Below are 27,193 nucleotides of genomic sequence, written 5' to 3'. Positions count from 1 at the left end.
GTAAAACAGGTCCCCATGAATCACCGCTTCACAGAGTTGGGCATACGCACGTGAAAAATGAAGGCAGCCATGCAGGGCCATAGCAAACTCCAAAGATAATAGCCTACAATTACTTAATAAGACTTAGCTCTTGCGTGCTAACCTGTATTATTTTGATCTGAATAAAAAGATATTACATGGCTTTGGGTTTTTGGACAAATTAACATGGTAGCTATCATAAAACATTTTACTCAGACAGAGTTCTACGGGTTAGGGGCGTGTGTGCCAGCAATTTACACACCGCAGGGTAGTTCCCACATTGTGTGAAAAAAAATAGGGGTGTAGAGTGGTACCGGACAGAGCACCAAGCATTCTGTCCATTAGTCAAACTGGCCTCCTTTCTGTCATTATTGAAGCAGGTTCCGTAGCCACATTCCAATGGGCATCAACAAAGATACGGATCCCATGTATATCACTTCTCTGTGGGAGCACAGAATGTGGGACTGAATACAGAATACTCCTTCCTGTCAATTTCAGCTTTCATTAAAACAAACAAGTTTCTAGTCCATAAGGCTACAAAGAGATGCTTGAAAGGGCATAGGCTACACTGCCTCAAAGGGGTCCAGTGATTGGAGTCAGAACCGCAGTGTTTGGCCCATCTCTTTTCCCTTTCTGGAGCAACAGAAAACAAGCTTGCTCCCTCTTCAACATGACATCCCTTCAAATATTTAAACTTGGCTACCATGTCACCCCTTAACCTTCTCTTCTCCAGATGAAACATATCCAGCTTCCTAAGTCTCTCCTCTCAGGGCATGGGTTCCAGATCTTTAACCATCTTGGTCACCCTCCTCTGGACCCATTTCAGCTTGTCAATATCCTTCTTGAATTGAGGTGCCCAGAACTGGGCACAGTATTCCAGCTGAGATCTGACCAATGCAGAATAGAGTGGTACTATTACAACCCTTGGACACTATACTATAACATATATTGAGGGCTAGATACGAATACAGGTTTCCCAGTGCTCGCTTACTTATACCACTCTTAATCCCATTTATAGCAGAGTTTATAAACATTTTCTTCATCTGGTTCTGGTGGGTTTTCCGGGCTGCGTGGCCGTGGTCTGGTGGATCTTGTTCCTAATGTTTCGCCTGCATCTGTGGCTGCCTTCTTCAGAGGGGAGTCTGTTACACACAGCCACACAGCCTGGAAAACCCACCAGAACCAGTTGAATCCGCCCGTGAAAGCCTTCAACAACACATTTTCTTCATCCTTTGTCTTCAAGACCTTGTCCTTCCAACTCATTCCATCCATTCAAGAATAACAGGAAGTCCCAGCATGGTGTAGCGGTGCAGTGGTGGCGAACCTTTGGCACTCCAGATGTTATGAACTACAATTCCCATCAGCCCCTGCCAGCATGGTCAATTGCCCATGCTGGCAGGGGCTGATGGGAATTGTAGTCCATAACATCTGGAGTGCCAAAGGTTCGCCACCATGGGGTTTGAGCATTGGATTAGGATCTGGGAGGCTCCAGGATTGAATCTCCACACAGCCATGGAAGCTTGATGGGTGACCCTGGGCCATTCATTCTCTTTCAGCCTAATCTACTTAACAGTGTTGTTGTGGGAATAAAAAAACTGCTTCGGATCCTCACAGGGGAGAAAAATAGGGCGTAACTATCTAAAATAAATACAAAAGATGATCACACATGTCACTTTTTGAGTCATATTGAAAGTGTGACCAGCAGACAGCTTTTAAAAGAAAGTGAAATGCCACCTATTAGGAGGGAAGGGGCAACTCTAATAAAGACACACAAGCCAAGCAAATACAAGGCCACTCACCTTTCACATCAGCTAGTCAGTTTGCTTTGACACAGAAATTTTGTTGTTGGGCATCGGACATTTCTGGACATCCACATGACTTTGTTCCCTAACAATATAGCTCCTCAATAAAGCTGTATAACTATCTAGCTCCACAAGAAAAAAGAGCTTGAGACTAACATTTTAAAAGCTGGGTATTCCAAGGAAATTCTAAATTGTGGCAAGAAACCATAATGCTACAGAGATCGAGCAACAGCTGATTTTCCTTTGAAAGCCCAAAAAAGCCCTCCAGTGTTGGTGGGGGGAATGGCAGCCAGGAGAACATTTGGGGGGTGGGGGGGACTGCCTTGCGGAGGCTCTGCTGCCTCTGTGAATGAGTCTGTATTTGCCGTGACCACAAAAGCCACACAGAGAATTGTCCTCAAGTGAAATCAGGCCAGAACTAGCAACAAGAAGGAAGTGAAGTCCTGGCTAGTAATTCATATTGAACAGGGCCCTATCTTGGAATGGAAGCAGGATGAGGCGGCCAGAAAATTGGCTCTACCTACACACCTCTGTACAACTTAGAACAGTGATGGCGAACCTATGGCACGGGTGCCAGAGGTGGCACTCAGAGCCCTCTCTGTGGGCATGCACAAACAGAGTTTGTCACGTGGGGGGGGGAATTGCCCCCCCCCACACACACACATCTAGGCTGGACTGGGCTGCTGGGCTTGATTATTAGCATTAAACCTAAGACCTAGTTTTGGGGAGGCAGTGTAGGTAACCCTGTTAAGCACTGTTAAACCCCACTGATTTTCATGCAAAGAAATAAAGCGCGATCCTTTACCTGGGGGTAAGCTCAGTTGATAGCAATGGGGCTTGCTTCTGAGTAAACCCTCCTGGGGTCATGATTCACCCATTCGAAGAGTTGTATGGTTGCTTCAAAGCAAAGCCAACGACTACCACCAAGCTTACTCCTGAGTAATGCACACCTCCGAGCCAACCATTTTTTCTAAACTAAAACCTCAGTATTCAGGTTAAATTGCTGTGTTGGCACTTTGCGATAAAGAAGTGGGTTTTGGGTTGCAATTTGGGCACTCGGCCTCGAAAAGGTTTGCCATCACTGACTTAGAAGGTGGGCAAAGGATGCTTTGACCTTCTCTGTCCCAGTATGAACTATACAAGCATTGCTTTTACTGCCTGCCTGAGAAAAAGACAAAATAAATATTTCAGCCTCCTTGCGTACCTTGAGAGCATTATCCTCTGGTGTTGTAGACGTTTTTGTCACAGTGGACCGGAGGAATAGACTTCTCCCATGCAGGAGAAATGGGCATGGGCTAGGCTGAATGGGAGTCCCTCAGACAGATGTTTTGCCTTGATTGAGCTTCAGGGCTACCACTGCCAATTCCTTCAGTATGGCCTGGAGTGAAGACTAGTGCTGCACACCCTTGATATGTTTCCTAGGTGACTTCATGACAAAAACACAAAACTCTTGGTGTCAAACTCGCGGTCCTCCAGATGTTATGGACTACAGTTCCCATCATCCCTTGCCCGCCTGAGGCAGGGGATGATGGGAACTGTAGTCTACAATATCTGGAGGGCCGCGAGTTTGACACCTGTACAAGAGGTAACTTCTGGCAAACCTAAGAGGCATCTTAAAGGAGGAAGGACCTGAAGCATCTCTATTGGGAACAGAGGACACAACATGGAAAATCTAAAAAAAAAAAGTCACACATAATCGCTATTATCCAACTGTCTACTTGGTTCTTTTAATGTCAGAAAACAATCAACAGGAGATCATGAAATGGAGCTTTCTGCTTCACAGAAAACTCTCAAGTACCATTCGTTTGGGAGCTCTTACAGAATGAAAGATTTTGCTGGCGCTACTTCCTGGAGCTGCGCTTCTCACTGAAGACACTGCACATGTGAAGCGGGAAAGCAGGGCACCGTCACCAAGAAACAGACCCGGTGAATGGCGAAATCCCCTAAACGGGTTTGGAGTAGACCTCTCTTTTCCCTTTGAGGAATGCATGTTGTCTCTTTACTAAACGGCACTCCTCGACCGATGCTGGGGCAATATGCGAGAAGGACCCATCGGAACTCAGGGAATGTTATTTTATGTCTCCGACACATGATTCCGAGGCTTAATTACCCCTGAGGAGTACGTAGAGTACGGGAAGCCCAATGGCAAAGACTGTGCACGTGAAGGCTGTGCTGTAGATGGAGTTCCTCTTCATTTGCGCTTCCAGTCTCCTCTCGGTACTGCAAAGCTCCAAAACCACATCTTGCACCTGCCAGGACTGACTGCTCCCTTCCTCCGAGGGACCGAGCAATGCCCTTCCCCCAGGCACGGGATGAGCTGCGTTCTGCACCTTAGAAGCCATTTCCCCAAAATTCTTTTCCAGGTTGCTCAGCTGCTGTTGCAGACTTCCGAGCAACGAATTCATTTGTTTGGAGTGGCTCAGCTGTTCTTTTATTGAAGCTAGGAGAGGGTCTGCTTTTAACGAGGGGCTCAGGCCCCCTTTGGCCCCCTCCTTCGCTTCCTGCGACGTCACAGTCACAATGTTCAGGATGCTCTTCAGGTTGGCAGTGAGATCGCTCAGATCCCTCTGCTGGGAGTCGTGGCTGGAGGCCTGTTCTCGGATGGCTTCCTGAAGGCTGATCGGCCCCTTCTGCGCTTCAAGGACCAAAGCTTTCAACTCCTGCAGCCTAACACGATTGACATATGTGGAACCCAGGACTCCGATAGCGGCCCCCAGAACTGAGCCGATAATGGACCAGTTCTTTGTTTTCTCGGCTCTCGTCCGCTCTTTCTCGTGGCTTTCCCTCACTGCAGCAGAGAAGAGAGAGAACATTTCCCGCTCGGATTCCTCGTTGGTTAAGTAGGTGGCCCGGAACCTCTTCTCTTCCTGTAAAGTGTTTTCAAAGAACAGCACGTTAAAACCTGGGAAAATCTGGAAGTTCCATCACAGTTTACATGGCACGTCAGGACAGGTTGATGTAAGGGCTGCCACCTTTCCAATAAGCCCTTCTCCTGTGTCTTTTGACAGCAGCCTGAGAGGCTGATGTTTATCTCTGCACCAGGAAAGGCTTCACTGGCAACTTCTAAAGATCAAGCTGCTGTTAAAGACCAGGGACAGACTCCCTTTTCCCTGGTCACTTGGCAACCCTAGGCACTCCAGCTAAAAACTGGAAACATGCTCAGCATGCAAAAGGTACCAGGTTCAGTCTCCAGCGGCACCACTTGAAATTACTTACATGAAGCTGCCTTATACTGAGAAAGAGCCCAGACTATCAAGGTGAGTCTACCCTGATTGTCAGCAGCTTTCTAGGGTTTTAGGTACAGATCTTTTACTTGGAAGAAGAAGAGGAGTCTGGATTCATAACCCACCTTTCTCTCCAGTAAGGAGACTCAAGGTGGCTTACAAGCTCCTTTCCCTTCCTCTCCCCAGAACAGACATCTTGCGAGGTGGGTGGGGCTGAGAGAGTTCCAAAGAACCGTGACTAGCCCAAGGTCACCCAGCAGGAATGCAGGAGTGTGGAAACGCATCTGATTCACCAGATAAGCCTCTGCCACTCAGGTGGAGGAGTGGGGAATCAAACCCGGTTCTCCAGATTAGAATCCACCTGCTCTTAGCCACTACGCCACGCTGGCTGGGAAGGTTTGGGAATGGAGTCAGGGCCTAGCTGAGCTAATGGTCTGCCTCAATATAAGGCAGCCCTGCATTAGAAGAAACTCGTTTTAGGACTTCCCCACAGGGTATAACACTCATGACATTTTGTAAAGATGGTGGGAAAGTAGTACTGCTCAAGGTCAACTGCTCTCAGAAGACTGGGCACAATACATCCGGCCAAAGCCCACATTAGAGGCTCTTCCAGTGTTGCATGATGGTTAGATAGTCAGGCTAGGATCTGAGAGATCACTGGTTCCATCATAGAGTGGAGATTTGCAGTTTGCTGAGCGACTCTGGGCTAATCACACACTCAGCCAGGGGTGTTGTGAGGATAAAATGGAGGAGAGGAGAATTTTGTAAGGCCATGTCAGGTCCCTATTGGAAAAAAAGATGGGCACGAATGAAGTAAATAAATAAAAACGAAGTTACAGGAGGCTAATTACGTGGGCGCACGAAGGAAGCAGTCGAGTCATTTCACCTCTGGCAGCAAGCAAACTACCCTGTTTCCCCGAATATAAGACATCCCCTAAAAATAAGACGTAGTAGAGGTTTTCTGAAGTGCGAAATATAAGGCATCCCCCGAAAATAAGACGTAGCAAAGTTTTTGTTTGGAAACGTGCCCGGCGAACAGAACACAGAAAAATAAGACATCCCCTGAAAATAAGACGTAGTAGAGGTTTTGCTGAAGTGCGAAATATAAGGCATCCCCCAAAAGTAAGACGTAGCAAAGTTTTTGTTTGGAAGCATGCCCGACGAACAGAACACAGAAAAATAAGACATCCCCTGAAAATAAGACATAGCGCATCTTTGGGAGCAAAAATTAATATAAGACACTGCCTTATTTTGGGGGAAACACGGTAAGATCTATCGTTGAAGACCTTCACAGCTGGAATCTACCAGACACTGTGGGTTTTCCGGGCTGTGTGGCCGTGGTCTAGTAGTTTTTGCTTCTAGCATTTTGCCCACATCTATGACTGGCATTTTCAGAGGTATGCCATTGGCAAGCAAAAACTACCAGACCACAGCCACACAGCCCAGAAAACCCACAACAGCCAAACTCAGATCCTTACCTACAGATGTTTTGGGGCTTTCTAGGAATATGAAATCCTGTCCATCTGAGGGAGTAACGGTTTAAAGAAATACTGTTTTTGCTCTCTCCCTCTTCGTACCCGGGCCTTTTGTTTCCAAAGGTCTTAATGTGGATTAACAACCTCATCCTATGGTGAGAGAGTGTTCTTCAGATACGGTTCAACTAATCTTTATGAAGTTCACAGGCGCCTGACACCCGCTTTCACTGAACTGCGGGGGTGCTCTTTTTTCAGTGTGTGGTTTTTCTCACAATCGTCCATGCCTTCAACTAACTAAAACCATTTTCACCATCACTCCTGTGGTTGTGGGTCATCATGCTACCCCCTAAGGAAGAAAAATATTATTGGGGGGGGGGGGAGAGAAATAAAAAAACCCCAAATCACTCCCAATCATTTGGGCTGAGACCAGCTCCCCATAGCTCTGTCATGGCTTGGCTACACTAATAAGCAGAAGAGAGCTGACAGGCTGCTTTAAATGTGTTAACTCATGAGTAAATTTCGACGGGATTAACTGTACTGTGACTGTGCTTAGGATGGTGGCCCACAACTATGAGAAAATAGGTTTCCATCACTTCCACCCCCCCATGGGCTTTTATTGCAAATACCTTTGCCTCATTCCTGTGACACACTAAGAGATCTTGTTTCCTTTCCGGCTGAAAGCCTGCAAATCCTCCTAAAAATTTACATCTTAAGTTTCCTGGTATGGGGATTTGGCTTGCAGATGTGAGAGAAAAGCCCAGGTGACCACGCTCCGAAGAAAGCTTCGCAGATAGGGTTCACCGCTCGGACTAGCCGTCTTGCCTACACCAGGGCAAGATTTCCATCTAGTAAATTTGCATCTGTCTGCTCTTCTGTGGAAGTTCATGCATCTCTTTTTTCAAGGGGGGGGGAACTCAAACATTCTCATCAAAGGCAGGCAATGAGCAACCCATGGAATGTTATTGGTTATCTAAGTAGGGTAGTCAGTGAGGTCGGTTCGTCGAGGCCCCAGAACGTGAGCTCTGGGCATGAAGGAATAGGGGAGTCTGGTGATTATGTCCCTACATGTTGAACTGCATGACTAATGCAGTGGTCTCTGGGACCCATCTGTAAACCATTACAGATCCACCTTTTTATTGCTTCTCGGAAGGACCTGGTGCTAAAGCACGCGTGTGCACTCCCCTGCCTCTGTTCACAGATGCACTAGGACCATGGTGGCGGAACTCTTTTAGGCATCTGAGGGCAGGGATTGTTATTGCATCTCATCAGTTTCTTCGCCAGCATGGTCAATTGACCATGCTGGCAGGGGCTGATGGGAATTGTAGTCCATAACATCTGGAGTGCCAAAGATTCGCCACTACTGCACAAGGAAGAACATCAGGGTGAGGTCACTTGGTAGTGAAGAAAATTCCTTTTTAGCCCTGGTAAGATTAGAAGCTTTGGCTCGTCCCCTTCCTGTCACATGTCTCCAAAATCACACGCTTGCAGCTCAGCATATTCCTGCCATTTCCAGGTTTTTAAAGGTGGGCCTTGGATCTGGAAAAGCAGACTGAACAGAGATTTCTGGTGTTCATTTCCGGCACATAATTTTGGATCTGGGGACTGGGTTGGTATATGGCAACCACAAATCCTCACTTAAAGCAAATTCTTCTTGTTCCTAGAAGGAAAAGAATAAAGCTTTGGAGCCTTCCTTGCTGTGCGTGGGCTGGGCTGAGCTTCCAAGGAAGTCTTCTGCAGAACTCCGTACCACCAATCAGAAATCCCATTTGAGGTAGTTGTTATAACTTAACTTCTGTCTGGGAGGCTGGGGTTCCAATCCTCACTCTGCCGTGAAGCTCAGAGGGTGACCTTGGGCCACATGCTCTCAGCATAACCAGCTTCACAGTAGTTTGTGAGGATAAAATGGAAGACATAAGACTAAAAAGTGCCCTGTGTTCCTGGGAGATAGGATGAGGTAACAGGCCCACAACTACAGAAAAAAAGTCCTGCCCCCTTAATCTATATATATAAACGTGAAAGACCACTCAACTGACTGACTGACTGATCAAAGGAACTCAAAAACCACCGAAACCACAAAGTTGAAATTTGGCACACTGGTTCGTTATGTGCTTTAGGTGCTCGCTAAGAAAGGATTTTCCAAAATATTCACTTCCACTCGACTTATTAGATATTTACTGTTTAACTCTGGCCATCTGCATGAACACTGTAAGGGTGACAGTTAAACACCACGAGTTTCATGTTTTTCAACATCATATTTTCGATGGTTTTTCAACATCGTATTTTCGATGGTTTTTCAGTTCTTTTGATGAGTCAGTCAGTCAGTGGTATTTCGCGTTTATATATACAGCTTCATTTCACAGGACATTTCAATGAAGGGCACTTTGAAGCTCTAACTCCATTTGTCACATCAACAAGTTCTGCACAACAACAAGAACGATTGATCCAATGGTGCGCCAACTGCATTCTAACACTGCCCTCCTCAACGCTTACGAACCTGTTCCTTCTGCTGAAACTGCTAAAGGGAGAAGAGGAATTAAACACGGAAAGCGATTTACACGTTGCATTAGAAAAAGACAACTACAGGAAGCGGCTGCAAAATATGCGAAAACCAACCTGTCAGTCCACAGACAGGCTGTGAGGAAATATGCTGCATGTCACCCCAAAGTTCACAAACAGGCTGTAAAGAAGTATGCTGAATGTCACTCCGAAATTCATAGAGAGCCTGTGATGAAGTATGCGTAGCGAAGCACGGGTATCCTGCTAGTAGAGACATAATGGGATGTTGTGTGCCAGATGATGTTATTTACCTCCAGGAAGTTACCTCAACTTCCTATTTAAACCCATTAAGCCTCTACTAAAGGGACAGGACGTTCTTTCTCTGAGGTTTTGGCAATCCTAGATAAAATCTGACATATATGTAAAACTTGGCTGGGAATCCTTGAGAATGAGGACTGCTTCTCCCTCTGTGAATCCCCACTCCTAAGCCCCATGTCTTGCTCAATCTATTACAACAAAGACAGAGAAACTGCAAATTGGTATTAGCATTTACAAATGGTTTGCCATTCATAAATTTCATGCAGCTGTTAATGCAATCTGTAGCTCCGTATTTCCAACGGGTAAAGATCTGTTTCAGTGATGAGGAAAGGTGTTGCCCAGTCTCATTAGATCTTGGAAAGGAGACCTCCAAGGAAAACTCTGAAGAGGAAGGCAGCGGCAAACCACCTCTGCTTCTCATGCGCCTTGAAAACCCCACAGTGGTTGCAATAAGTTGGCTGCAACTTTGCAGTAGCCAATTTTGAGGAAATCAATGCTGCATAAAATCATTGGCTTCTTCAGGGTCCCCATTTGGAACAGATGTATAAGTGCCTGTGAAAACACATCTGTCCTGCTAAGGAGGAACTCCATCTGCCTATCTAGACAGTAACATCGGCTAGAGACGAATGGGATCGCAGCTCTTCCCTCTTCCGCCACGAGGGCTCTCTTTCCCCATGGGAAAACAGGATAGTTCTGATCACGGTAACTCGAAGCAGATACAGAAGAAAACAAAGGAAAGAATGGAGTTATCTCTACCATAACAATTGTGGAAACAAGTTATATTGTATATAGAGGAATATGTCAAAGTTAAAATAACGGTAAATATAGACCTATTACTTATAGGTATAATGGAAAACAAATTAATAGAACCAAGGAAAATGACATTTAAAAAAATGATGATAAGAGCACCCCACGCTTTAATAGCGCTGGGATGGAAAGATAAAAGAATATGGTCTATACCAGGGGTAGGGAACCTGCGGCTCTCCAGATGTTCAGGAACTACAATTCCCATCAGCCTCTGTCAGCATGGCCAATTGGCCATGCTGGTAGGGGCTGATGGGAATTGTAGTTCCTGAACATCTGGAGAGCTGCAGGTTCCCTATCCCTGGTCTATACAGAGGTGGCTGGAATATGTATGGGAACAAGTACAATTGGAATAATGTCAAGAAACCAAACATGGCAAGAAAAACAAATGGACATGATGAGAATTTGGACTGAACTTGCAGATTGGCTGAGTGAAGTTGGAATCAAAGAAGAAAATTGGAAAAGGAGAATAGAACGGATAAACCTGCAGCTGCACATCTAAAGAAAAGAAGACCAGGTGCTCAGGAGCAGCAGCAGCAGCAGGCCATTGCTTTCACATCCTGCACGTGGGCTCCCAAAGGCACCGGGTGGGCCACTGCGAGTAGCAGAATGCTGGACTAGATGGACTCTGGTCTGAACCAGCAGGCTAGTTCTTATGTTCTGAAGAAGAAATTTGGGGGGAAGGGTGGGGAAAAAGGGGTAAAATGATATTATGGATGTACTATAATGTTGAAATTTAAAATGTAAAAACATCCAGACTATCAATAAATTTATTTTTTTTTAAAGGAGTTAACGGTATCTCCACCATGAATCTACACAACGCACAGGGGGCATAAGCTGAATGAACACATGCATGAGATCCATGCACACTGGCAGGTTCTCCCCATGGCATTCTCTGCTGCTAACTAGGTCACAGGAAAATGTTTATTAAATCCCCACAGTTAAAAAAAAACCCAATGAAACAGCTGAATATTCTGCAAGCTCACAAACCCAACTACACTAGGACTGGCAGTCAGTGAGACAGGTAAGATGGGGTTTGATGGGCTCTTGCCACAAAGCTATTTGGTACCAGACTCTAGTTTATTGTCAAGCACTTGCTTCTAATTTTCTTTGGAAAGCCGGAGGCTCAGCACATGGATGTTGCGCTCAGTGATGTGGCGGACAATGACTGCAGCGGACAGGGAAATTAACACAAAAGCAGATTGGAACACAGTTCCCTTATATGCACCGTCTGAAATTGCGGGTGTTTACTCTAAATTAAGTCCACAACATTCAGTAGTAGTTATTTACAAAGTAAGGGCATATCACACTGTGCTGTTAAAGCGGTAAAGCTGAATGCCACCAAAAACAACAGGGGAGTTGTTCCTAGCACAGAATATTCTCTTTCATGGTGTACGCATGAAAAATGCCTTTACACTCAGACCATCCATCTACAAAGGGCATGGTCTATGACAGGTTGCAGACCCCTGGTCTATGACTAGCCGCAGCTCTCCAGAGTGTCAGGCTGAGAACTTTCGCATCTTTTGTTCCGCAGCTATAGACAGAACCGGGGACCTTCTGCAAGCTGAGCAGGTGCTCTATCACTGGGCTACAGCCCTGAGAGTCACAACTTCTGTACCAACTGCACTGGCTGCCGATTGAGTACCGGGTCATGTTCAAAGTTTTGGTTTTGACCTTTAAAGCCATTCGCGGCCTCGGACCTGAACACCTACGGGACTGTCTCTCCCCGTATTGCCCCACCAGGCCCCTCCGTTCTTCGGAGGCGGACCTGCTGGTGATCCCTGGCCCTAAAGCGATCCAGCTGGCCTCAACAAGGGCCAGGGCTTTTACAGCCCTGGCCCCTACTTGGTGGAATAGGCTCCCAGGTGAGATCAGGGCCCTAAAGGACTTGCACAGTTTCCGCAGGGCCTGCAAAATGGACCTGTTCTGCCAGGCGTTTGGCCAGCCGGGATAACAGCGGTAATTCGCTACAAATAATGTCTGGCCTCCTGTGGGCACAGGGAAGAGACAGAAGGGGAAAATGAAAAATTCTGATGCTATCAACAAAACAGGTTTTAACTTTGTGAGGGTGAAATGTTTTAGTAGGTTGGTAGCTGGTTAATGTTTTAATGTATTTATTGATGTAAACCGCCCTGAGCCCCTAGGGGGAAGGCAGTATATAAATTGAATGAATAAATAAATAAACTTCCCAGAATGCAATATTAGCTTGTGGAATATCCTGCCACCAGCTGTGGTGATGGCCTTGAAAAGGGAAATAAGGCATTCACGCAGAAGATATCAACGCTTCTTGGTTGCAACAGCTAAACAAAATCTCCACGTTTGTGGGTTTCCTGGAACTTTCTAGATGTCTACTGTTAGAAACTTAACGCTACGCTTGAAATACCATTGATCTGATTCAGCGGGACTTGTTATGTTAAGAAAGCTATTTCAGGCAGAAAAACGCAGCTAAGAATCTTCCAGAGAAAAAGATTAAATTTCCTGGCAATTGTTACGGTGTTTATAGTGAAAGTTATTATGCAATCTAACCAGTATAGCAAGTTACGCCTAATCACCGGCCCGAGAAGCAGACCTTCCCAGGATGGTGAACGCACATAAGGAAGAAAAGGAGTCTTGGAACACAGTTCCCTTATGCATTGTCTGAAATTGCAGGTGTTTACTCTAAATTAAGTCCACATCATTCAGTGGTAATTATTTACAAGTAAGGGCATATCACACTGTGCTATGTGCACTGCATCCTTTCAACCTGTGGTGGAACAAACCTGGATAAAGAGATTTTGCTCCCACCATCCCCTTCCACCATCAGACTAAAACAGCCCTGGTTAGGGAAGAGAAGGAGCACGTGGCCAATTGAATATTTCTTCCAGGAGAACCACATCTGTTTAGCAGTGAGGTCAGGTGAGCAGAAGGCAAGCCAAATGGAACCAGCCAGCAGGTGGGGAACATCATCAGGTGGCCAGAAGACTGGGTGTGGCACAGGCAAGCAGATCAGTGTAAGCCATTTTTCTCAAACCGTGCTGAAGGATGGGACATGGGATGCAAAAGCCAAGAACCTGTGGGGCGGCAGCCAATCACAGGCTGTTGCTTATATGGTCCATCTGCCACCTGCCACCCTGCTATGGAGGCAGGACAGGCTCAGCCAAAGACTGAACACAAGAAATGCAAGCCACAAAATATACGGAGTGCCTCCTATAAAACATGCAGGTCGCTTTCTGTCTTCTGCGATGCGAACACGCATAAAGTTGCCTTATTCTGAATCAAAAGCTTGGTCCAGCAAGGTGAGGATTTTCTTCTCTGTGTGGCATTGGTTCTCCAAGGGTCTCCGGTAAAGATTTTTTCATATCACCGGCTACCTGATCCTTTTAACTAGAGATGCCATGGATGGAAACTGGGGCCGGCTTCATGCAAAACAGATGCTGTGCCACTAAGCCACAGACCCATAACAAACTCCCCTTTTTATCTCAGCTCCCTCTCACTGGCAGTCTTCAAGCAGCGGCTGGACGCACACTTGCCACGGATGCTTTCAGCTGATCCTGCATTGAGCAAGGGGCGGATTAGATGGCCTGTATGGCCCCTTCCAACTCTATGATCCTATGACAGTGTACAACTTCTTACCAACAAAGCATCTCCATTGGAAAGCTTGTTCAAACCAACTCAAGAGTACAGGAAAAACCACATCTTACTTGGACTGTACCACCTCAAAAGATAAAAGGGAAATATAGGACTGAAAGCTTCCCCCATACTAAAAACTCTTTATACACAAAAATCTAGGACAGCGTAGGTTTTTCGTTTTCAACGGATTCTTCACTGTTTGAGACTGCCCACGGACATGCTAAAATGCATCCATGGCTCACAATCCTTGTCCCATGAAGACTGAGCTGGTAGGATGTCTCTCTCAAGCCTCTGCAGAAATTCTGTGGAGGAAATGAAATCCCCCAAACAGGCATAAATAGGCATTAACGTGGAACAGCCATCCAAAACCGGTGTAAAATTAACTTCACTTCTGTTTTCCAGCACAATGTAGATTATTGCAGCACATTGTAGATTATTGTGCATGTCCCATAATGGATATCTAGTAAAGATCAGGTTTTGTAGCAAGGAGGAGTTGGCTGTGCCTTAGTCTCTCTCAAAGTTAATTGCTGCCTTGCTGAAGCTAAGTAGACCTGGGAGTGGTCAGTGTCAGGATGGGCTCCTTGGAACCTTATAGGTAGATTGTCATCCCCCCAGAGAAGCTCTTATTATTTTCTTTATTGAGCATCAGTTGTCCCTATAGCTAGGAGCACCTTCCTTATGAGGAGAGGCTGCAGCGTTTGGGACTCTTTCGTTTGGAGAGGAGACGTCTGAGGGGGGATATGATCGAAGTCTATAAAATTATGCATGGGGTAGAAAATGTTGGCAGAGAGACATTTTTCTCTCTTTCTCACAATACTAGAACCAGGGGGCATCCGTTGAAAATGCTGGGGGGAAGAATTAGGACTAATAAAAGGAAACACTTCTTCACTAACCTGGATAGCTTTAAAAAGGGCTTGGACAGATTTATGGAGGAGAAGTCGATCTATGGCTACCAATCTTGATCCTCCTTGATCTGAGATTGCAAATGCCTTAGCAGGCCAGGTGCTCAGGAGCAGCAGGAGGAGGAGGCCATTGCTTTCACATCCTGCATGTGAGCTCCCAAAGGCACTGGTGGGCCACTGTGAGTAGCAGAGTGCTGGACTAGATGGACTCTGGTCTAAACCAGCAGGCTAGTTCTTATGTTCATATGTTCTAGTATGGGTTTAGTTCCTTGTATAGTGTTCTAAGGGAGGGAACTGTGGTTAGATCCTGTCCCTTTAAGAAATCCCCCTAGAGCCGTGGTGGCGAACCTTTGGCACTCCAGATGTTATGGACTACAATTCCCATCAGTCCCATCAATTTGGCCATGCTGGCAGGAGCTGATGGGAATTGTAGTCCGTAACATCTGGAGTGCCAAAGGTTCGCCACCACTCCCCTAGAGTCAGTCTTCTTTTCACTACCCAGTAGTTCCCCTGTTGAGCTCAGTTTGTCTAAGGTGCCAGCGCAGCTGGAAGGCTGCAATATCTCTTACGTCTATGGTGTACAGTCTAAGGTGTATAAAGCATATAGCATCAAGTCAAGGTGTTAACAGAAAGTAGAATCCATATAAAGGACACTGAAGGAACCAAGAGGAAGCACAGACAAGGTGGACTTTCTTGGGAAAAGTCCAGAAAGAATCAAAGTCTCAAGCTTCAAGTTGTTCCAGTCAAGCAAGTACTTTCTTTTAGTCAGACCCTGGGAGGAGTTAGGATCTCAATTCTTCTAATAATAAACCTTTTTTAAAAAAATAGTTATACCTTGCTTGTGAGTCTCCCACTCTGTTCTGGCCGAGTACAGGGCACCTAAGACTATTTTACTTGGGGAACAGAACAGAGATCCTTCCAGTGCGTCTTTCTGGCATAAGGAACCTTTCCTTCCTTATCAGGAAGAGATTCATTAAGGGAAGACTCCGTCTGCCAGAGCAAAATGGCTCCACAAGCACAACAGCGGCACATTGTCCAACCCTACAGAGGCCACAAAGGAACAATTTTGTCTAATGAGATTTTGTCTAATGAGATGTGTGCACTGTAAAGCTAGTTGGCTAGAAGGAATCTCTGCACTGGGATCATAGTTTACCCTACAAAGGTCTGTATACGTTACATGCTCAAATAAACCCAGCCTGCAACTCAGCAAAAAGGTAACTCCACTTCTGTATAAATCATGCAAATGCCACATGCATCATTTATACGGCTCTTCAGAAGCGCTCTGTTCAGAGTCCCTTCCCCCCACGCCCTTCTGAGACATCATCAGGTCCTGCCGTGTTTGCACCCTTAGGGACTAGAAACTTATTTAAAATTTAAAGCTGCCATTCTCAGGATTCTAATTCTTACGCCCAATGACAAGTTCCATTCTTCCACAATATAGGTTAGATTCAGCGGTTATTCCACCAGTGAAGCGTGACCTCCCCTCACGCTACAGTTCATATCATGTCCACACTGATCCTAAAGGACCCCCATCCTCCAGAACAGCACGAGGCAGAGTCCGTTGTTTGCTGTGGGAGGCGGTAATTAGCAAAAAGCCTCTTGCCCTTCCATCTGTGGAAATTCTTCTTAGGCGTACGGAATAAATCTGGATAGCCACGACAGGTACTGTGGGGCTTTAGAACACCCAGTCACAAAGAACGATCAGGCAGGCTACAGCGTCATCACATTTCACTGTCTGAACTAAATTATGCAAATTGAACCATTAGGAAAAGTATTTGCACACAGAATTTTCAATGTCCTGCTGTCCTCACCACGTCCTTTCAAAACAGTAAAATCATAGAGCGTTTAGGCCCGAGATCTCCACAAATAGGTTTCTTCTGCAAGTGACAACACAAAAGCTCTCATGGGATGTTGTTGGATCCTGTTTTGCCAAGTGCTCTTACCTGTAGTAACCTGTGTTCCAGAGTTGCCAGCTCCAGGTATTGGGTGTCATCCCGCGAGACTCGGTCTAAACGGTCCCGAATATCCTTCAGTTTGACCTGCTGGGATTCCCAGGTTTCACGGGCTTCTCGTACGTTCCCTCGAGCGACCATAAACTTTTTCTCAGCCTGGAACAGGACGAGTGAGGAACAACAGCTTTACCATTTAATCATTCCCCAACACAATCCACAGAGGTTGCCGTGCCTCTTTTCACATGAATGGGATGTGGAGTAAAAATTAACCATCAAAGGAATGCAGGTTTTGATTTTCTCCAAACAGCTGATGGACTGGTAGCGACCCGCCTCTCAGGGCCAAAGTCTGACTCAAGTCCTAAAAGCTTTACCAGGTCAAGGACCGACTGGCCATTCAACTTCTAGAGAAATTTGCTGGTCACAAAGAACCCGAGAATTTGAGCTGCAGAAACTTTATAGGTTATTAATACACATTTCAAAATCAGTGGTTTCTTGAGCAAATAACTTGTGGAACTCATTGTCTGAGCAGGCAGTGATTAAAAGGGAACTCACTCAACTTCACCATCAACCATGGTGGCTTAAAGAGAAACTGCACGTTCAGAGACACAGGGAATACATTTTTGGATATCAGTTGCTGGAGAACAACTAATGGCAGAATTAAGTATGCATAATTATGACAATTATCTAAATATTAGAAAAAATACAATATAGAATATATAAAGTCATTATAATCGTTTCTAATATTCAGATAATTGGTAGTTGTGGGTTTTCCGTGCTGTGTGGCCATGGTCTGGTAGGCTTTGCTTTTAATTGGTTCTGGTGGGTTTTCTGGGCTGTGTGTAACAGACACAGTGTACAACAGACTTCCCTCTGTGATACACCTCTGAAGGTGCCAGCCACAGATGCAGGCGAAACGTTAGGAACAAGATCCACCAGACCACGGCCACACAGCCCGGAAAACCCACCAGAACCAGTTGAATCCAGCCGTGAAAGCCTTTGATTTTAATGTTTCACCTGCATCTATGGTTGACATCTTCAGAGGTAACACGGCAAGGTGTGTTCTTTTGTGACACACATGTCGAAACAAATCTCGCCGTGACATACGTCTGAAGATGTATGACATTCATGACATACGTCTGAAGATGACCAAAAATTACCAGACCACGGCCACGCAGCCTGGAAAACCCACAACAGCCAGTTAATTCTGGCCTTTAAACTTTCAACAACACATTCATATAATTGTCATAACTGAATCTGTTGGCCCTTAATGTGAATTTATGCTTGACTTTTGGGTACTTTTGTTGTTTTAGGATTAAGGCTTTTTCCCCTCTTCTGTTTGCTTGAGCAACAAACGGCATTCATGCCTTTGCTTGTGGGCCTTCCAGGGTCATGCACTATGTTAAGCAAGATGCTGGACTAGATGAACCACTGATTGGATCCAGAAGCACTGCTCTTATTTTCTTATGGCTTTGGAAACTGCTACAACAGAGAGAAGATCACGTGTCACTTTTAAGGTAGCCCATTCTAGGCCTTTGAAAAGTGACAGTACAATAGTAATTCCACTTCAGGTGGGTGGCTTTCTTAAGGTAGGCCAGCCTCAGCCTCAAGAAAGTCATCTTACCCTAAGAATCCAAAATGAAATTCTCTCTTTCCTTATTGAATCCATCCACCCTAGAAAATACTTAGCTAGTAGCCCAAGAACCCTGAAAACCGTGACTATTTTGATTTTCCTGTCACTACCTCTGTCACTTTTCCCTGAGCCTCTCGAACTTCACTGAGTCCAACAAACTCCTCATATTTGTTCCACCAGTTTTGGGCAGCTGCAGAGATTGTCTGAAGGGTATTTCTTCCCAAAACTTTCCCAGCATCTGTTAATCGACGGAGAAGACTTGTAGCTACTTCCATGGAGGTGTTAGCCTCAGGCCTTTTGGAGGTCGGTAAACAGTATGGCCGCACTACATACACATGTGTTCTTGAACTCCTCAGAGTGAATAAACAATGGTGCTGCATATTGTGGCACAAGGACAGCGACAGTGCCATGATGCTTCATCAAACCTGAACGCAGACCCAGTTCATTACGGGGGATACCTATAAAGACATAGAAGCAAAGTCATGAATGTTGCCCCATTAAAAAGGCATAGATAAATATCCTCAACAAATTCTACAGAATGCACAGTAGAAAGTGAGTAACTAAACCAGCGGTGTGCAACCTGCGGCTCTCCAGATGTTCATGGACTACAATTCCCATCAGCCCCTGCCAGCATGGTCAATTGGCCATGCTGGCAGAGACTGATGGGATTTGTAGTCCATGAACATCTGGAGAGCCACAGGTTGCAGACCCCTGAACTAAACCAACCTTGAAATATTTAATTTTTGTTTTGGGGAGCAGAACAACTAGAGGGGGTGGGAGGGATATGGATCCAGAGCTAGAGATTTAAAGTTTCCAGAAAATTTGAAGCCATAGAAAATGATTTTGTTGTTGTTGGGTGGAAATTTGAAAAACAGGGAAATTTTGAAAAATATAATACTTTCATATCAGCTCTAAATATTTTCTACTACTTTATAGCCTAGTCAGCATACACATTTGTACTGTTTGGTATGTTTAGGAAATTAAAAGGACAAACGTGTTAGTTGTCTACAAGAAAAATTACAGGTATGTGCAGTTCTAGAGGTGCAAACAATTGTATCTCATGCTGCTTTAGTACACGTGTCTTATTTTTTGTCATCCAAGAATTAGATGAACCACTGATTGACACTTGGGCTTACAGCACATCGGGAGATGGGCGATCATGACCCTGAGGAGATTAGCAAACAGCAGTTCATGTTGTCCTTTTGCAATTTTTCCATTTGCTCGCTGCCATTACACCCTCCTCACTTCCCACCATAAAAGACAATCAGTGTTTGGGCACAGCGTACAGATGCCATATTCAAGATTTTTTTGCAATAGTTCAGCCTTTTTTATGTCAATCGATTGATAGATTGATATATCAATCTATTGATAATATTAAAGATCAACATTAAATATTATATTAAAAATTAAAGCACGCATATGCGATAGAGAACCTGAGAAACATCCCCCCCCCCCTTCTTGGGGTGCAAAAAGCCACCTGATGGGTAATGTCTGCAATGCTACAAAAAGAGTGGTGGGTAATAATGCTGAACATGCCCCAAAACAAAAACTCCCAGGTCAAGGGATCTGCCAGAGACTCTGCAGTTTTATCAGCTGCATAACTGACGGAAAGATATTCAACGATTGCCAATCTGGTGGGGGTTGGGGGTGCGGGGAGAAGGACTTGAAAGGAAGAGCTGAAGGCATTCACTACTTCTTGCTAAAGTAGAGGGGAAACGAAAGTGGCCATCCTGTTCCCAACTCCCGCTTCTAACAACATGCAAACTTGGAAGTGACTGCGGGACTTAAGTGGCATAATGTGCTGAGGCTGCATCTTCTCCGTAACATCCATTGCTCTCCTCCTGGGGTCCCCCCATCAACCCACCGTAGCCCCTCGGCATCTCCGCCCTCCTGAATTGCACGAGTCCAACTCTACTCCTTCCCCGGGACCCTCTCCTGTCACTCACTCGACTTCTTCCTCCAGCTCACATAGAGGTCACGTGCGCCAATTGCCTGGCAAATCTTAACCGGAAATAGCATCAAGGTCCGGGCGGAAAAAGAAGGATGAGGCGTTGCTGGTTTCATTCATGAACCGGGGAGAAAGAGACGAGAGGCGGAACTTCCGTTAAAATTTGAAAGGCGGGAATAAGATGGTTTTTAAAAATGAGGCCAACAGAGATGACTTTGTAAAATCGGCAACCATTAATTGACTAATGGATTTTTTAAATAAAAATGTCCTTAAAAAGGAGAAAAGATGACACCGGTTATGATTTCCGGATTCTCCTGGAACGGCGCCGCTCTATGAATTCTACCGTTAAAAGGCTTTCAGGAGGTATTAGACAGAATATGGACCGATTAGACACCGGAAGTGTCCTCTCGGTTGCCATTGGGAACTTCCGGGGCGGAACCTCGCCTATTTCCGGGGGGGTTAACCGTAGAGATGAAAACGGATAGAGCGGCGCTGCGTCTGACGTTGGTAACGGCTCGAGGCGGGTTTTTTTTTTCTTAAGGCCGCTTAGTCGCACGTCACTGTAGCATTGTGTTTGCTACCTGGTAACGCTGTTCTCTTATCTCACCCCCCCCTCTTCTTTAGGTTTAGGAGGAAGTGGTGTGGTGCTCGCTTCTCCCTTCCTTCCGGCGCTCCAGGGCCTGTTGGTGCCAGAACTAGTCAAGAGCCGTTGCAAGCCAGCCAGATTTCTCTGCCATGTCTGGAAGAGAGGGTAACTATGAGCGGGCGAGCTTGTGTCATGAGTGGGTGGGTATGGTAAGAAATGTAATGATGGTAGACTTGGAAGCCTGTGCTTGAAAAAGGTGCTGTGGTTATAAGGACTGAGGAGTCCTGGGCTCTAGCCTACCTCGCAGGGGGGTTGTTTTGAGGATGCATTAGTAAGAGGATTTGAACTCCTTGGGAAAAGGGCAGAGTCAACATACGTTGGGTCAAAGCTATGACTTGCTTTGTGCATGGAGCAGAATTAGGTGGGTGAATGGGAAGGTGGAAGAATGGGCTATAATATTAGGGAGAAAAATGGGGCGTGTATTAGGAGAAAGGTTATAATTTAGCTATTTGTATGCAGCACTAGTTTTCTTCTTGTAAGTAATCATTCAGAAAGTAAGACTGCAAGCCTGAAGTGATAACATCCATTCTGTTGTCTCAGTCTTCTGCTGCCTCATTCTCATGCATGTATACACCAGGCCTGTAATTGGGTAGGAGATAATGGGGTGGTCCTTTTGAGAAGGGAAAAAAAGTGATAAATAGTGGTTTATGTGCCTAAAAGTGAGGGTTTACATAGTGCTTCTTTACCACATAATCCAATCTGTCTTCCTCCGCTGTTACCATAGGTGGCAAGAAAAAGCCCTTGAAGCAACCGAAAAAGCAATCAAAGGAACCGGATGAGGTACGAATGGACAAGCAGGCATGGGAGAGGAGGTGGACTGCCCTAAAGGGTGGGCTTGCTGTGGAAATTGCATCATTTGGGAAGACTGTTCATCCTTGGTGATGCTGCGGTTTGGATTAGCCTCAAGAGCCAAACGTAACCAGTGGGAGGTGTATTCTGCAAGGTGTCCCCTGAGGTTCTAGATTTCTCTGATTATAATATCATGTGATTGTGTTAACAGCTGCTCTTTGGACAGCTGCTCTTCTGTCTCCTCTTAAGTGGAGTATGGCTTTTTTAAGTGGTTACTAGTGTATTTGTAGTTTTAGGTTGACCACAGCCTTGTTGTTGAATGTCTTCCCAGGAAGACCAGGCTTTCAAGCAAAAGCAGAAGGAGGAGCAAAAGAAGCTGGAAGAGCTGAAGGCCAAAGCTTCTGGGAGAGGCCCTCTTAGTAAGTGACTTCTGTGCAAAGGAGGGATTATCCTGAGGATTATGACTGCTGTGCAAATATAGAAGGTGGGGAATGAAGGTTAGGTTGAGGGTACTGGGGCAGGATGTTGTACCCAAGCTCATCCTAGGTTGGGCATCTCCAGTGTATGATCGCAGACCCATCTGAATAAGAAGGTGCTGTCGGCCTGTTTGCCCCTGATATTTTGTAGTGTGCTGGCACGAAACAAATTTGCTTTTTGTGGTGGCTTGCCTTGATGGAGCCTGGCTGCTGACTTCCTCCGGCCATTACACTGAATATCTCGCATCTGTTACGCAGCCCGTTTTGAGAGACACTCTTCCGCTGAGGGGAGAAATGTATTTAACATCTGTGATTCATAATAGCTTGCTGACCCCTAGAAATAATATGTATTGCAAAAGGGTCTCGTGCAGGTTATTAAAATAACTTGGGATTGTATTGTCAAAGGCCCCTTCCGCACATGCAGAATAATGCACATCCAATCCACTTTCACAATTGTTTGCAAGTGGGTATTGCTATTCCGCGCAGTAAAATCCAGCTGCAAAGTGCGTTGAAAGTGGATTGGAAGTGCATTACTCTGCATGGGCAGAATGGACCAAAGGCATTCACAGCCAGAATCAGCTGGCTATTGTGGGTTGTCTGGACTGTGTGGCTGGGGTCCGGTAGTTTTTGCTCCTATTCCTCTGAAGATGCCAGCCATAGATGCAGGCAAAGCATTAGGAGAAAAACCTACCAGACCATGGTCACACAGATCAGAAAACCCACAATGGCCAGAATTTCTAATAACTTTGACAGATGTCCTAGATTGGAATTGGCACACATATGTTAACTGAAGAGAGTTCAAGATCATGGGATCTAGAATAAAATAGGCCTTATTCCTTGCCTTCACATCTCCCTTAGGAGTGGGCGTTTAGAGACTTTCTCCCTCCAAAGCTCTCAGTGGGCAGGTGAACTCACAATGAGAGAGGCTTTCTCCCAGAGTGCAATTTTAGGTACATTTATTAGACTATAAGTTTGTGGCAAGCAATAGTTCTTGCTTTCGAGCAACATACACAAGATTTAATCAGTAGCAGAGATTCAGAATGATCTAGGCTTTAAAGGTCAAATTGGCATTGTAAGTTTTGGCTTGGAAGTATACTTTTTGAGTGTACATTTGCTTCATCCAAATGCTTGAATTTCTTGTGTCATCAGAACCGGATCTCTGCAGATGTTTTGCTATATAGCCTGAAGTTCATGACATTCTTTAAAAAACTAAACAAATCAGAAAAGCAATACACAATGACAAAAAGCCACATTAACAGTTACTGCACCAGTGACTGAACAAATAGCAGTTGTCTTCAATAATTTCAAAATGTGACCACATAGTAAATAGCCAAAACGTTAACCATAGCGTTCACAGTAGTAGGTACAGGAATCCAGATGTAATCCTGTTTTGAAAATCTTCACCAGCCGAAGCTTAAATCTTGATACGCTGTATAACATCACAGCTTCTGGATTATTCTTAAAAGTGGCAGACTGTGTCTCTGAATTATGATTAAATCTTTAGACCATTCTTATTTGCTTCTACTGGCTTGGAGCAATTGACTATATGAAAAAAAAATAATACAAAGTAACATGCAACAATAATTCATGGCACCTTAAAAGAGTAAAATCCTGTATGATTGATTTAGCTTATAATATACGTAAATTTAGACATCAGAAAAACAAGAAGGAAAGGAAGGCTAGCTAACAATGTGTATGTGGCATTACAGCCCTCAACCATAGCCTGGTTCAATAGCTCGGTCTTACAGGCTATGTAGAACTGTGAAAGATTCCACTGGGCCAGGGCAAAGAACACTCTGACTCTGGTTGAGGCCAGCCATATGACTTCAGACCAGGTGCTACCTGTGAGTTGTTATTTGTTGAGCGAAGTGCTCTTTGGGGGTATTGCTCTTTGGGGGTATTGGGAGAGGCGATCTCACAGGTTTTACAGTCCCAGACCGTTTAGAGCTTTAAAGATTAGCACCTTTAATTACAATCTGGTCAGCTCTTATACCCTGTTTCCCCGAATATAAGACATCCCTGGAAAATAAGACGTAGTAGAGGTTTTGCTGAAGTGCAAAATATAAGGCATCCCCCCAAAGTAAGACGTAACAAAGTTTTTGTTTGGAAGCATGTCCGACGAACAGAACACAGAAAAATAAGACATCCCCTGAAAATAAGACACAGCACATCTTTGGGAGCAAAAATTAATATAAGACGCTGTCTTATTTTTGGGGAAATACGGTAGTACTTAGTCAACCCTCAGATTGGTCATATTTTTGATTTTGTGAGATCAACCTTGAGAGATAGCAAAATAAATTTGAATTGTTCCTAGAAAGTGGACAGATTTGATATCGTTTGGACACACTGGAACAAGTACCTTGAAAAGCAGTCTCCTTTCAAAAGTGCTACTATCCTGTTTTCCTGAAAATAAGACATCCCCTGAGAATAAGACATAGTAGAGGTTTTGTTGAAGTGCTAAATATAAAGCATCCCCCAAAAGTAAGACGTAGCAAAGTTTTTGTTTGGAAGCATGCCCGTTGAACAGAACACCAGACCATGCACCTGTGGAGCGGAAAAATAAGACATCCCCTGAAAATAATAGCACATCTTGGGCAGCAAAAATTAATATAAGACACTGTCTTATTTTCGGGAAAACACGGTAGTAGTTTCTGTTGTAAACTGAAGGGCTCCTGCTGTTCCATTGACTGCCTCTAGATAGCAACGTGGTACAAGTAGCAACATGACCTCATGGTTGAAGACCTGGCCATTCAGTGCTTGCCTAAAGATGAGTTTGGGGAGGGGGGCATTGGGAGAAACAGTACCTTGTGTATGTTTTCCCGTTGCACAATGAACAAAGTTCACTGTAGGCTAAAACACAGCGGAGCTTACCTGCACACGTGTGTGTGAGCTTGGGAGAGAGAGCTTAAGCACAAAAGAAACTCTTTGAGTCGTTTGTAGTTTCTAATCTATTTAAAAGAATATTAGTGAACTCCATTCTGGATAGAAAGGTAGGTAGATAGGTTCACTAAGCTATCATAATCTAGCTGGATGGCGACGGATGCACGGAGCACCCATCTTCTCTCTAGGCATAGTGAAAGTAAGATGGAGAAGTCTGAGAAGAAGGCGGAAGGAAGTTCCTGAGAGTATCAGTCTAACATCAAAGGGATAGAACCAGCATGATAAAGGTGACAATTCCTAGGTCCCTATCTAACCACTGGCTATCTAGTGAAACCCCCTCTGTAAGTTGAGGCAGGAAACGGAGTAAAGTCCTTCTCTTCCAACAGGGGGGAAGATGTGGACTTACTGTAGAATAAAGAGAGTACCACAGTTGTAAGACAGCCAATGAGAAGACCGCAGTATGTGCTTGGAGCACAGGGGTTGCTCCTGGACAGAATGCTAGTTTTTGCCTCCGGACTGCTTTTGCAGTTTAAAGAGAAAATTGTCTGGGGAACCAAGGCTTCCTAGATCCAAGCCTGCTCTTGAACTGTGCCTGGAAGATGCACACGAGTGTTGGATTGTAGTGTAATTTTCTGCCTAGGACCAAGTGGGCTATCGCACCATGTGAAATGGCTAGAGAGGAGATAGGAAAGAGCTGCCTGTTTTGCAGCGTTTGCTAATTTTTTCTGAAGTGTGTTTATTTTTCTACTTCTACCTCACTCTTTCCTGTCCAAGCTAAGCTCCTGCTTATTGTGCCGTTGTTCTCTCAGATGCTACTGTGTTTCCCCGAAAATAAGACAGGTTTTATATAATTTTTTGCACCAAAAAATGCATTGGGGCTTATTTTAGGAGAAATATGGTACCTTCACAATTCATTAAGGCGGGCTCTCCGCAGCCCTATTGCTTCCCTGTCACATGTGATGCAAGCTGCATCCTCATTGGCAGGGAGCATCCTGCCGGATCACACCATCCTGATCTGTAACTATTGGCAGGGCTTATTTTTGGAGTAGGCCTTATATTTGAAGCCTCCTCCAAAAACGCTGAAAATTCATGATAGGGCTTATTTTCGGGGTAGGGCTTATTTTCGGGGAAACACAGTAAAATAGGTATCTTCTGGTGGTTTCTTGCCATGCATGTATATGAAGTGAGGGGGAAACTATGCTATGAACTCCAGGCCAAGAGATGGCACTTTTTTGCTTCCAGTAAAACATGTTAGCTCTGTTCTCGGCTAACACTTAGTGGTGTCTTTCTTCTTACAGGTGGAGGTGGTATTAAGAAATCTGGTAAGAAGTAGCAGGTTGGATGGACGACGTGCCAAGTGAAGCTTTTTGTCCCCCTCAGATGCTTGGCAGCGGGACAGAGCTCATGTTGTAGGAGACGTTAATTTGTGCACCTTTGTACTTTTTGTTCAAACGAAATGAATAGGGGGGTTGGTTAATGACTGTTCTCTCTCCACCTTCGCCGTGTGTTATTTCCAAGAGGCAAATACATGTAAGGTCAGAATCTGTTCAGAGTCGCCAGTGCCCAGGAGTTCAGCCATTTAGTGGTAGTAAACATTTCCTTGGTATTAACGTCTGCCTTTCTTGTTCCTGCTGGGGTGCATATTGTACCACTTCAGGAGGAATCTTTATGGGGAAAGCACCAATTCCAATAAAGCTGTGAGGGTCCAGAAGCCCTGAAATGGGGTGGTCCAGATTAGCCCGATCTCATCAGATCTCAGAAGCTAAGCAGGGTTGGCTTAAGGTTCCTCAGACACTCTGGCACCAAGGGCAGTTGGAAGGGAGAATTCAGCGTCCCCTGCCTGGTGATTCCGTGGGTTTTCCGAGGGAGGGGTGCTGGGATGAGAGCAAAGCTTGTGAATGAAATTTGGAAGCAGGTATAGATACCAGAAGGTTTTTTCACATTGGTCCTTTCCAACTGAGAAGTGAGCGTGGCTGCTTGTAAACCCCCGGAGCCCTGGCTGCTGGGATATAACCTGGTGCCAGCCTGCGACAGTTTCCTCTGTGTCCTTTTCTGAACATCTTCAACTTTCATTACATTCTCTACATCTCATATATTATTTACTTAATATAGTTAGGAATACGGTTTAGATTAAAAGATTTATAGATCAACACATTATAAATTAATAGTTTACGTTAGGTTTAGTCCCCTTTGCAGAGGTGGGATCCAGCAGGTTCTCACCAGT

At 45.0% G+C, this 27,193-nt stretch overlaps 1 protein-coding gene and 1 long non-coding RNA gene across 5 annotated transcripts; one reads left to right on the top strand and one right to left on the bottom strand.

Annotated features, from left to right (window-relative positions):
* Window positions 1-3,525: 3,525 nt before the first annotated feature.
* On the bottom strand, window positions 3,526-20,570 carry CCDC51 (coiled-coil domain containing 51). 3 transcript variants are annotated; one of them, XM_048491648.1, is made up of 4 exons: window positions 20,095-20,570; window positions 18,341-18,688; window positions 16,592-16,756; window positions 3,526-4,687 (listed from the first exon to the last, which is right to left on the bottom strand). In XM_048491648.1, the coding sequence occupies exons 2-4, from the start codon at window positions 18,638-18,640 to the stop codon at window positions 3,923-3,925; spliced, it is 1,230 nt and encodes a 409-aa protein (XP_048347605.1). In that variant the 5' UTR covers window positions 18,641-18,688; window positions 20,095-20,570; the 3' UTR covers window positions 3,526-3,922. The 3 variants fall into 3 exon arrangements, with proteins under 3 accessions (XP_048347605.1, XP_048347606.1, XP_048347607.1); XM_048491649.1 differs by having other exon boundaries at window positions 20,177-20,570; XM_048491650.1 differs by having other exon boundaries at window positions 18,564-18,688; window positions 20,095-20,569.
* Window positions 20,571-20,620: 50 nt separating this feature from the next.
* Window positions 20,621-26,575, top strand: LOC125430007. Of its 2 annotated transcripts, XR_007244080.1 has the most exons (5): window positions 20,621-20,685; window positions 20,803-20,929; window positions 21,549-21,604; window positions 21,945-22,032; window positions 26,268-26,575. It is a non-coding gene; the product is annotated as an uncharacterized LOC125430007 (long non-coding RNA). The 2 variants fall into 2 exon arrangements; XR_007244079.1 differs by lacking the exon at window positions 20,621-20,685 and having other exon boundaries at window positions 20,705-20,929.
* The last annotated feature ends 618 nt before the right edge of the window (window positions 26,576-27,193 follow it).

The sequence above is a fragment of the Sphaerodactylus townsendi genome, linkage group LG03 (genome assembly GCF_021028975.2).
Source record: "Sphaerodactylus townsendi isolate TG3544 linkage group LG03, MPM_Stown_v2.3, whole genome shotgun sequence".
In the NCBI taxonomy this organism is placed as follows: domain Eukaryota; kingdom Metazoa; phylum Chordata; class Lepidosauria; order Squamata; family Sphaerodactylidae; genus Sphaerodactylus; species Sphaerodactylus townsendi.
This window is presented reverse-complemented; position numbering and strand designations above follow the sequence as displayed.